Source organism: Oncorhynchus mykiss, chromosome 23 (genome assembly GCF_057628025.1).
Source record: "Oncorhynchus mykiss isolate SJ-2025 chromosome 23, ASM5762802v1, whole genome shotgun sequence".
NCBI classification, from domain to species: domain Eukaryota; kingdom Metazoa; phylum Chordata; class Actinopteri; order Salmoniformes; family Salmonidae; genus Oncorhynchus; species Oncorhynchus mykiss.
The window spans coordinates 13,411,247-13,422,500 of NC_143044.1; the positions used below are offsets into that span (position 1 = coordinate 13,411,247).

The following is an 11,254-nucleotide window of genomic DNA, read 5'->3' on the forward strand; positions in this document are numbered from 1 at the left end:
GTTATCACTTCCGGCGCGTGTTATCACTTCTGGCGCCGACAGAGATGGCCACCTCGCTTCGCGTTCCTAGGAAACTATGCAGTTTTTTTTTTTTTTACGTGTTATTTCTTACATTGGTACCCCAGGTCATCTTAGGTTTCATTACATACAGTCGGGAAGAACTACTGAATATAAGAGCAACATCAACTCACCATCAGTACGACCAGGAATATGACTTTCCCGAAGCGGATCCTGTGTTCTGCCTTTCACCCAGGACAACGGAATGGATCCCAGCCTGCGACCCAAAACAAAGACGTTGTAAAAGAGGGAAACGAAGCGGTCTTCTGGTCAGGCTCCGGAGACGGTCACATCGCGCACCACTCCCTAGCATACTTCTCGCCAATGTCCAGTCTCTTGACAACAAGGTTGATGAAATCCGAGCAAGGGTAGCATTCCAGAGGGACATCAGAGACTGTAACGTTCTTTGCTTCACGGAAACATGGCTCACTCGAGAGACGCTAACGGAATCGGTGCAGCCAGCTGGTTTCTTCACGCATCGCACAGACAGAAACAAACATCTTTCTGATAAGAAGAGGGGCGGGGGCATATGCCTTATGGTTAACGAGACGTGGTGTGGTCACAACAACATACAGGAACTCAAGTCCTTCTGTTGACCTGTTTTTGAATTCCTCACAATCAAATGTCGACCGCATTATCTACCAAGGGAATTCTCTTCAATTATAATCACAGCCGTATATATTCCCCCCCAAGCAGACACATTGATGGCTCTGAAGAACTTTATTTGACTCTTTGCAAACTGGAGACCACATATCCTGAGGCTGCATTCATTGTAGCTGGGGATTTTAACAAGGCTAATCTGAAAATAAGACTCCCTAAATTGTATCAGCATATCGATTGCGCAACCAGGGCTGGTAAAACCTTGGATCATTGCGATGCATATAAGCCCCCCCCCCCCCCCCCCTCCTTTCGGGAAAAGCTGACCACAACTCAATTTTGTTGCTCCCTGCCTACAGACAGAAGCTAAAACAAGAAGCTCCCGCGCTCAGGTCTGTTCAACGGCTGGTCCGACCAATCTGATTCCACACTCCAAGACTGCTTCCATCACGTGGACTGGGATATGTTCCGCACTGCGTCCAACAACAACATTGACGAATATGCTGATTCGGTGAGCGAGTTCATTACAATGTGCATTGAAGATGTCGTTCCCATAGCAATGATTAAAACATTCCCAAACCAGAAAACGTGGACTGATGGCAGCATTCACGTGAAACTGAAAGCACGAACCACTGCTTTTAACCAGGGCAAGGTGACCGGAAACATGACTGAAGACAAACAGTGTAGCTATTCCCTCCGCAAGGCAATCAAACAAGCTAAGCGTCAGTATAGAGACATAGTAGAGTCACAATTCAACGGCTCAGACACAAGAGGTATGTGGTAGGGTCTACAGTCAATCACGGATTACAAAAAGAAAACCAGCCCCGTCACGGACCAGGATGTCTTGCTCCCAGGCAGACTAAATAACTTTTTTGCCCGCTTTGAGGACAATACAGTGCCACTGACACGGCCCGCAACCAAAACATGCGGACTCTCCTTCACTGCAGCCGAGGTGAGTAAAACATTTAAACGTGTTAACCCTCGCAAGGCTGCAGGCCCAGACGGCATCCCCAGCTGCACCCTCAGAGCATGCGCAGACCAGCTGGCTGGTGTGTTTACGGACATATTCAATCAATCCTTATCCCAGTCTGCTGTTCCCACATGCTTCAAGAGGGCCACCATTGTTCCTGTTCCGAAGAAAGCTAAGGTAACTGAGCTAAACGACTACTGCCCCGTAGCACTCAATTCCGTCATCATGAAGTGCTTTGAGAGACTAGTCAAGGACCATATCACCATATCACCACCATATCACCCTACCTGACACCCTAGGCCCACTCCAATTTGCTTACTGCCCAAATAGGTCCACAGACGATGCAATCTCAACCACACTGCACACTGCCCTAACCCATCTGGACAAGAGGAATACCTATGTGAGAATGCTGTTCATCGACTACAGCTCAGCATTTAACACCATAGTACCCTCCAAACTTGTCATCACCCCGCCCTGTGCAACTGGGTACTGGACTTCCTGACGGGCCGCCCCCAGGTGGTGAGGGTAGGTAACAACATCTCCACCCCGCTGATCCTCAACACTGGGGCCCCACAAGGGTGCGTTCTGAGTCCTCTCCTGTACTCCCTGTTCCCCCACAACTGCGTGGCCATGCACGCCTCCAACTCAATCATCAAGTTTGCGGACGACACTACAGTGGTAGGCTTGATTACCAACAACAACGAGATGGCCTACAGGGAGGAGGTGAGGGCCCTCAGAGTGTGGTGTCAGGAAAATAACCTCACACTCAACGTCAACAAAACAAAGGAGATGATTGTGGACTTCAGGAAACAGCAGAGGGAGCACCCCCCTATCCACATCGATGGGACAGTAGTGGAGAGGGTAGTAAGTTTTAAGTTCCTCGGCGTACACATCACAGACAAACTGAATTGGTCCACCCACACAGACAGCATCGTGAAGAAGGCGCAGCAGCACCTCTTCAACCTCAGGAGGCTGAAGAAATTTGGCTTTTCACCAAAAGCACTCACAAACTTCTACAGGTGCACAATCGAGAGCATCCTGTCGGGCTGTATCACCGCCTGGTACGACAACTGCTCCGCCCACAACCGTAAGGCTCTCCAGAGGGTAGTGAGGTCTGCACAACGCATCACCGGGGGCAAACTACCTGCCCTCCAGGACACCTACACCACCCAATGTCACAGGAAGGCCATAAAGATCATCAAGGACAACAACCACCCGAGCCACTGCCTGTTCATCCCGCTATCACCCAGAAGGTGAGGTCAGTACAGGTGCATCAAAGCAGGGGCCGAGAGACTGAAAAACAGCTTCTATCTCAAGGCCATCAGACTGTTAAACAGCCACCACTAACATTGAGTGGCTGCTGCCAACACACTGACTCAACTCCAGCCATTTTAATAATGGGAATTGATGGGAATTGATTTAAAATATATCACTAGTCACTTTAAACAATGCTACTTAATATAATGTTTACATACCCTACATTATTCATCTCATATGTATATACTGTACTCTATATCATCTACTGCATCTTTATGTAATACATGTATCACTAGCCACTTTAAACTATGCCACTTTATTTACATACCCTACATTACTCATCTCATATGTATATACTGTACTCGATACCATCTACTGCATCTTGCCTATGCCGTTCTGTACCATCACTCATTCATATCTTTATGTACATATTCTTTACCGCTTTACACTTGTGTGTTTAAGGTAGTAGTTTTGGAATTGTTAGGTTAGATTACTCGTTGGTTATTACTGGATTGTCGGAACTAGAAGCACAAGCATTTCGCTACACTCGCATTAACATCTGCTAACCATGTGTATGTGACAAATACATTTGATTTGATTTGATTTATTTTTCTCTCTGCATTGTTGGGAACGGCCCATAAGTAGGCATTTCACTGTTAGTCTACACCTGTTGTTTACAAGGCATTTGTCAAATACATTTGATTTGATTATACTCAGGCCCTGTAACGAGCTGAGAACCAGCACAATGGTGGATGTCACATAAATACACACGTTCATATACAGAAGGAATGCAGTAAGCAGACCACATTGATAGAGACATGTATGCTGACAGACATGAAGACACACACACACACCCACACAAGCACAAACTACATTTATATACACACTGTAATATCTCAAACTCACACACACACACACACACACACACACACACACACACACACACACACACACACACACACACACACACACACACATACACACACACACAGACCACATACATATGTAGGATCTTAATTTGACCTATATTGTCAAATAATCCTGCAGCAACAGGATTTGTACATTTAGTCCATGATGTTACAAAATCGGTAGTTAGGCTACTAGTTGGCAAAAAGTAGGCTACATGAAAAGTGCAATATTGTTAAAATGTAACCCTGTGTTAGTGTGGGTTTTCAGTGAATTTAGGTAAATCACAAAGCTTATCTGCATTTCCTGTGGTGCAGGAATATTCTCAGCAACAAGAGTGTGATCAAATTAAGATTCTACATCTGTACAATACAAAGAAATATATTGTGAAGACACATCGCACATAGACCTGTCTGTGACTTACGCTGCAGCTTCTTGCTGGGTGTGTCGGTGTCGGGGTGTCTGCGGGGCATGTAGGGCGATGGCCGAGGCAGAGGGATGGAAGACACGTCGTGGGTTTGCAGATTGTACCAATGAGGCTTATCATCCAATGGGGCTGTCTCGAGCTCTATCAGGATCTTAACGTAACCAATATTAGCACAGTCAAACACAAGGCCAATGAAAGCAATTCATCAGCTTCAATGTTTGCCTGAGTGTCTGTATCTGTGTGTATGTAAGTGTGTGTGTACCTCGCCCATGAACATGCTATCCTCGTCAGGTAGGCGAGGCTGGTCCCACACGGTCAGCTCTAGCATGTGTTGGCGGAAGTCTCTGCGGTGGACGTGGGAGTACACAAACATCTGGTTCCACATGGGCTCTCCGCTCTTCTTCACTGTCTTAGTCCTCCTCTTGCTCTTGTCACTGAGTGCGCGCACACACAAACACACAAACACAGACAGACAGACAGACAGACAGACAGACAGACAGACAGACAGACAGACAGACAGACAGACAGACAGACAGACAGACAGACAGACAGACAGACAGACAGACAGACAGACAGACAGACAGACAGACAGACAGACAGACAGAGGAGTTAACATATTTGTTTGTTTTTCTATGTGGTAGTCTGTAACTGATACAGTTGAAGTCGGAAGTTGACATACACTTAGGTTGGAGTCATTAAAACTCGTTTTTCAACCTCTCCACAAATTTATTGTTAAAAGAGGTTTTTAACAAACTATAGTTTAGGCAAGTTGGTTAGGACATCTACTTTGTGCATGACACAAGTCATTTTACCAACAATTGTTACAGACAGATTATTTCACTTATAATTCACTGTATCACAATTCCAGTGGGTCAGAAGTTTACATATACTAAGTTGACTATGCCTTTAAACAGCTTGGTAAATTCCAGAAAATTATGTCATGGCTTTAGAAACTTCTGATAGGCTAATTGACATAATTTGAGTCAGTTAGAGGTGTACCTGTGGATGTATTTCAAGGCCTACCTTCAAACTCAGTGCCTCTTTGCTTGACATCATGGGAAAATCAAAAGAAATCAGCCAAGACCTAAGAAAAAAAACTGTAGACCTCCACAAGTCTGGTTCATCCTTGAGAGCAATTTCAAAATACCTGAAGGTACCACGTTCATCTGTACAAACAATAGTACGCAAGTATAAACACCATGGGACCACGCAGCCGTCATACCGCTCAGGAAGGAAAAGCGTTCTGTCTCCTAGAGATGAACGTACTTTGGTGTGAAAAGTGCAAATCAATCCCAGAACAACAGCAATGGACCTTGTGAAGATGCTGGAGGAAACAGGTACAAAAGTATCTATATCCACAGTAAAACGAGTCCTATATTGATATAACCTGAAAGGCCGCTCAGCAAGGATGCAGCCACTGCTCCAAAACCAACATAAAAAAGCCAGACCACGGTTTGCAACTGCACATGGGGACAAAGATCGTACTTTTCGGAGAAATCTCCTCTGCTCTGATGAAACAAAAATAGAACTGTTTGGCCATAATGACCATCATTATGTTTGGAGGAAAAAGGGGAGGCTTGCAAGCCGAAGAACACCATCCCAACTGTGAAGCACAGGGTGGCAGTATCATCTTGTGGGGGTGCTTTGCTGCAGGAGGGACTGGTGCACTTCACAAAATAGATGGCATCATGAGGGTGGAAAATTATGTGGATATATTGAAGCAAAATCTCAAGACATCAGGAAGTTAAAGCTTGGTTGCAAATGGGTCTTCCAAATAGACATTGACCTCAAGCATACTTCCAAAGTTGTGGCAAAATGGCTTAAGGACAACAAAGTCAAGGTATTGGAGTGGCCATCAAAAAGCCCTGACCTCAATCCTATAGAAAATTTGTGGGCAGAACTGAAAAAGGGTGAGCGAGCAAGGAGGCCTACAAACCTGACTCAGTTACACCAGCTCTGTCAGGAGGAATGGGCCAAAATTTCACCCAACTTATTGTGGGAAGCTTGTGGAAGGCTACTCGAAACATTTGACCCAAGTTAAACAATTTAAAGGCAATGCTACCAAATACTAATTGAGTGTATGTAAACTTCTGACCCACTGAGAATGTGATGAAATAAATAAAATCTGAACTAAATCCTCTCTACTACTATTCTGGCATTTCACATTCTTAAAATAAGTGGTGATCCTAACTGACCTAACTAAGACAGAACATTTTTACTAGGATTAAATGTCAGGAATTGTGAAAAACTGAGTTTAAATGTATTTGGATAAGGTGTATGTAAACTTCCTACTTCAACTGTATACTACGATGACGTACCTGCGATCCGGCAGGAAGTACATTTTGACATAGGGGTTTCTAGGTCGCCCATCCGGTCGGGGAGGCAGCTCTGTTGCCTGGACCACGTTCACTATTAGCTGGTGTCCCACCTTATCATACCACAGCTTCACCTGCACACAGACACACAGAGACACACCCCAGCATGATCACTAGGAGCCAACAACCCATCTTAAATGATATTACGTGGGCTACAAACTATATACAGTAGAAATACAAGACAACCCCAAATGTCTGCACTCATGATACATGACATGACAATCCTTTGGTATTGACTTACTGAAAGTTGTCCGGGCAATATCTGAAAACACGCACATAAACACACACAAAATGGAAATGATCACTATGAGCCAGATTACTATCACATACATATCATATACCAATGCATAATAATCCCACATATGTCTGTTGGTGTGTACTCACTGTGAGCTGTCCAGGCATTAGCTGTGGGTCTCTTAGTGCACTGGGGCTGGTGGGGGACATGACTGATATAGATGGCTGCTCCATCTTCTGGGACTCAAATGAACTGGAACCTGCTGTGAGGGCAGAAATAAGACAAGACACATCTCACCCAGTTAAACCCCTAACAACTAGGGTCAAAAAGAAAGAGCGAGAGAGAGTTGACAGAGAGAGAGACAGAGAGAGGAAAAGCAAAGAGAGAGAGAGAGACAGAGACAGAGGGAGAGAGAGAGAATGAGAGAGAGAGAGAAGGAGAGAGAGAAGGGGAGAGAGAGAGAGAGAAAGAAAGAAAGAAAGAAAGAAAGAAAGAAAGAAAGAAAGAAAGAAAGAAAGAAAGAAAGAAAGAAAGAAAGAAAGAAAGAAAGAAAGAAAGAAAGAAAGAAAGAAAGAAAGAAAGAAAGAGGAAAAGCAAAGAGAGAGAGAAACCGACAGAGAAGCGAGAACAGATGAAATACCTACTAGATTCTAGTGGAGGGTGGGATGTGTCTGGGATTCTTGGGATATCACTGGAATCAATCAGAGACATTTCAGTTAAAGTCACACTAACATCTGATAGTACAGGATAACACAAGTATTCAAAGACTATTATTTAGTGTTGTCTTGACTGTTGGTAGGTAAAAACAGGAGGGAAGAGTAGGATCAACATAGAAAGAGTTGGATCAATATAGAAAGACTAGGATCAATATAGAAAGAGTAAGATAAATATAAAAATAATTGAATCAACATAGAAAAAGTAGGATCAACATAGAAAGAGTAGGATCAATATAGAAAGAGTAGAATCAATATAGAAAGAGTAGAATCAATATAGAAAGAGTAGAATCAATATAGAAAGAGTAGGATCAATATAGAAAGAGTAGGATCAATATAGAAAGAGTAGAATCAATATAGAAAGAGTAGAATCAATATAGAAAGAGTAGGATCAATATAGAAAGAGTAGGATCAACATAGAAACATTTTTACAACCAATAATCCCTTATTGCAGTCTACTAATTTAGGCATTCGTCAGCTCTATGGTCACAGGGTGGGGGAGGATGAGGATGCTTGTGTAAATTTGTGTGTAAGGAGAGGGGGTCTTAATACTGTAGCTTTACTTACTGATAGGCTTTATACAACCTTTGTAAGTGTTTGGAAATACATATTTTTTTTACAAAGGAGCAAGACAAGTCAGGTCAGAATCAAACAACTGTTCAAAATTATAACCAAATGTATGTACAGTCTGTGATCGGAGTGAGTAAAGAGTGACACCCAATTAAAACGAGGCCAATTCTGTTTCACCCCCTTCTCCTCGTGTGTAAACTCGTTCATTCGCCCTTAAGAAATTAAAACCACTGCATTGATGTTTGAATTTCAACCCACTGGGCAAAAGCAGGTTGAATCAACGTTGTTTCCACATCACTTCAACCCAGAAAAATGGTGACGTTGGGATCAACCAGTTTTTTTTCATCAATGTGGAAAACTGATTGTATTTGACAAAGAGTCATCAACGTTTCACCCAACTTTGAACCTAAATCCAATGACAGGGTGAATTTGTTTTTGTTATTTCACATTGTATTCACGTTAGTTGACAACTCAACAAAATGTAAATCAAAACTAGACGTTGAACTTACATCTGTGCCCATGTGGGCACCCTATTCCATACACCAGTCCATTCCTTTTAAATATATGAGGAAAATTATGAATGTACAATTTGGAGAGAAAGGTGGGAAATTAAATTGGGCAATGGGCTAACCTAAGCATGATCTCACCAGTGCCAAAGACAGACACAGAAGACACTTGAAACCAAGCGTCACAGAGTTGCTGCCCTAATCATAGTGCATCTATTAAGGTTCGGTGTCTTTTCCTCAAAGGTAAGAGTCTCTTATTCCTGACTTACCCAATGGGCCGGGACACCACTAGTTCCACTTGGGGTTCTGCTTGGGAATTGAGAATGATATTGTAAACTTCTTTCTGGGTTGCTCCTGGCAACATCTTGCCATTCCACTGCAGAACCTCATCCCCTGAAAATACACAATGTCATTCTTCAAAACCGACACACACATACAAACATATTTACACACACATACACACACACACTGTATGTACACACACATACACACACACTTTGCATACCTGCTCGTAGGTGTCCCACGACGTCGGCCAGACTGCCCTTCTTGACTACAGTGATGAAAGCTCCCAGTCTGCCCGCCTCTGTGACCCTTCCCCCAACCACCTGAAGACATTCATGTGCACATACACATACACACAGTCAAGTAAAACAATGGCCAAACTTAAGACACGCACGCACGCACACACACGCACGCACGCACGCACACACACACACACACACACACACACACACACACACACACACACACACACACACACACACACACACACACACACACACACACACACACACATACACACACACACACACACACACACACACACACACACACACACACACACACACACACACACACACACACACACACACCACAGTCTAAACAAAGTGTGATCGTGTCTGGTATGATCTCTAACCTTCAGCCCCAGCAGTGCCCCGGCCTCTTTAGGCATAACGCTCCTCTTGCTCAGGGTGATTCGGCCGATTAGATGGTCACCCTCTTTCGATGGCTGCCATGTCACCGGATGCTGTGAACAATATACTGATTCAACCTAACAGCCTGGGAGCAACCACATTATACCTAACCCACTCGCTCTGTCTCTGTTCCTCTCTCACTCTCTCTCTCTCTCGATCGACAAGCACACACTATATAGAAATTCACACACACTTACAAACATAGACAGACACAAACACTCACTCAATCACACTCACTCACTCACTCACTCACTCACTCACTCACTCACTCACTCACTCACTCAAATAGATACAAAAAAATAATCAGTCACTTACATGCCACACAGTGGGGTCCAGCGGGTAGCACTCCCAGTCCCCTACACGAGAAATGAGATCAACTCAACCAGTAGAAGTAGATGGAAGGAGACACACACACACACACACACACACACACACACACACACACACACACACGGAGAAAGACAGAGCCAGGAGTTGCAGCAAGTAAAGAGAAGGTGTATACACAGCACATACCAGCTCAGCTGCCACTATACACAGCTGAGCCAGATCTGGACCTTCGTTAGATGATTGAATATTTTGTTTCGAGACATGACACTTTAGCAGAATCACCCAGGGCTTGACCCCATACTCCTCTTAGTGATTGGGAAAGAAAAAGAGTCTCCATGTGATGCATGTTTGTTGAGCTCTTCGTGAATATTGAGCAAACTTTCACTAGGACGTCTGGTTAAGGGAAATCAATTAACAGCCTTACTGCCATTGTCCTTACGTACATTGTGACGCACCTACGAACTGAAAGTATGTGCACACGCACTCAGAGAAAGATTTGAATGCCTGAACACTCCTTCTGTGCTCAACCCATCTCGGACCGAGCTAAAAAAGGAAACATGGCTCGCTACTGCGCTGCTGTGTTTAGAACTAGTTTTGACAAATCCCCTCTTCTTCTCTCATATGATCGATTAGTCATTAGAGAGCTTCGTCTGGTTTCAATCCAGGTTGGCATGTGGAACAAATGGCATTAAATCAAAGTGGACTGAAGCCCATTCGAAACAGTACTGGGTTTACAATAGTATCTACTTTCTTCTGCTCGCAAATGTGATGTATCTAGGTGAGCTGTATGTAGCCTAAACATAACAGGCTCTGACTATAGTTAGAACTGTAGGACATGGTTAGAGCTAACATAAATAGCTAGGACATAGTTAGGTACAGTGGCATGGTTCGCTTCAAACTAAAAGTACATGGCTATGATATGGTAAGACCTGAAGTAAAGAGATAGGACATGGTTAGCATTTGCAGTAACATAGCTGAGACATGACGACGTTATAGAAGCATCCAGCCTAGTGTTTGTTCCCATGGCTCCAGGGCTGCAGCCTGTGTCCTAGCTCTGTCACGCAGGGTCACATGGGGGTAGGACAGGGTCAACCTATCCTGCCCGCCTGGGACTCTATCCCCTCAGGCCAAGCCATGGCCAGAATATCATCCACACACAAGCGCACGCACACTACTGCACACACATACAAACACTCAATGCAGTCACACACGCACACACTCAACAACCAAAACACATCCACTGAGTAACTTAACTAAATGTGTTTGATCACGTAAAAAACAAGCTGAGCTCAAGTACACCCTATGTCACAATATATTACATTATATACAGTACAAGAACA

General features: G+C 44.0%; 1 protein-coding gene across 4 annotated transcripts in view; it reads right to left on the reverse strand.

Annotated features, from left to right (window-relative positions):
* LOC110503091 (regulating synaptic membrane exocytosis protein 1) overlaps positions 1–11,254 on the reverse strand; it is a 71,005-nt gene that overhangs the window by 22,158 nt on the left and 37,593 nt on the right. For 3 of the 4 annotated variants that reach the window (XM_090216930.1, XM_090216929.1, XM_090216928.1), the window contains exons 1-10: positions 9,903–11,254; positions 9,530–9,640; positions 9,119–9,218; positions 8,883–9,006; positions 7,469–7,515; positions 6,974–7,086; positions 6,831–6,851; positions 6,533–6,663; positions 4,477–4,648; positions 4,212–4,365 (exon numbers count right to left, since the gene is read on the reverse strand). The exon at positions 9,903–11,254 is cut by the window's right edge and continues 177 nt beyond it. In XM_090216930.1, coding sequence (XP_090073056.1) covers positions 4,212–4,365; positions 4,477–4,648; positions 6,533–6,663; positions 6,831–6,851; positions 6,974–7,086; positions 7,469–7,515; positions 8,883–9,006; positions 9,119–9,218; positions 9,530–9,565 — 898 coding nt within the window. In that variant the 5' untranslated portion in view covers positions 9,566–9,640; positions 9,903–11,254. The remainder of the gene's footprint in view (positions 1–4,211; positions 4,366–4,476; positions 4,649–6,532; positions 6,664–6,830; positions 6,852–6,973; positions 7,087–7,468; positions 7,516–8,882; positions 9,007–9,118; positions 9,219–9,529; positions 9,641–9,902) is intronic. The other variant, XM_090216931.1, reaches the window with a different exon arrangement.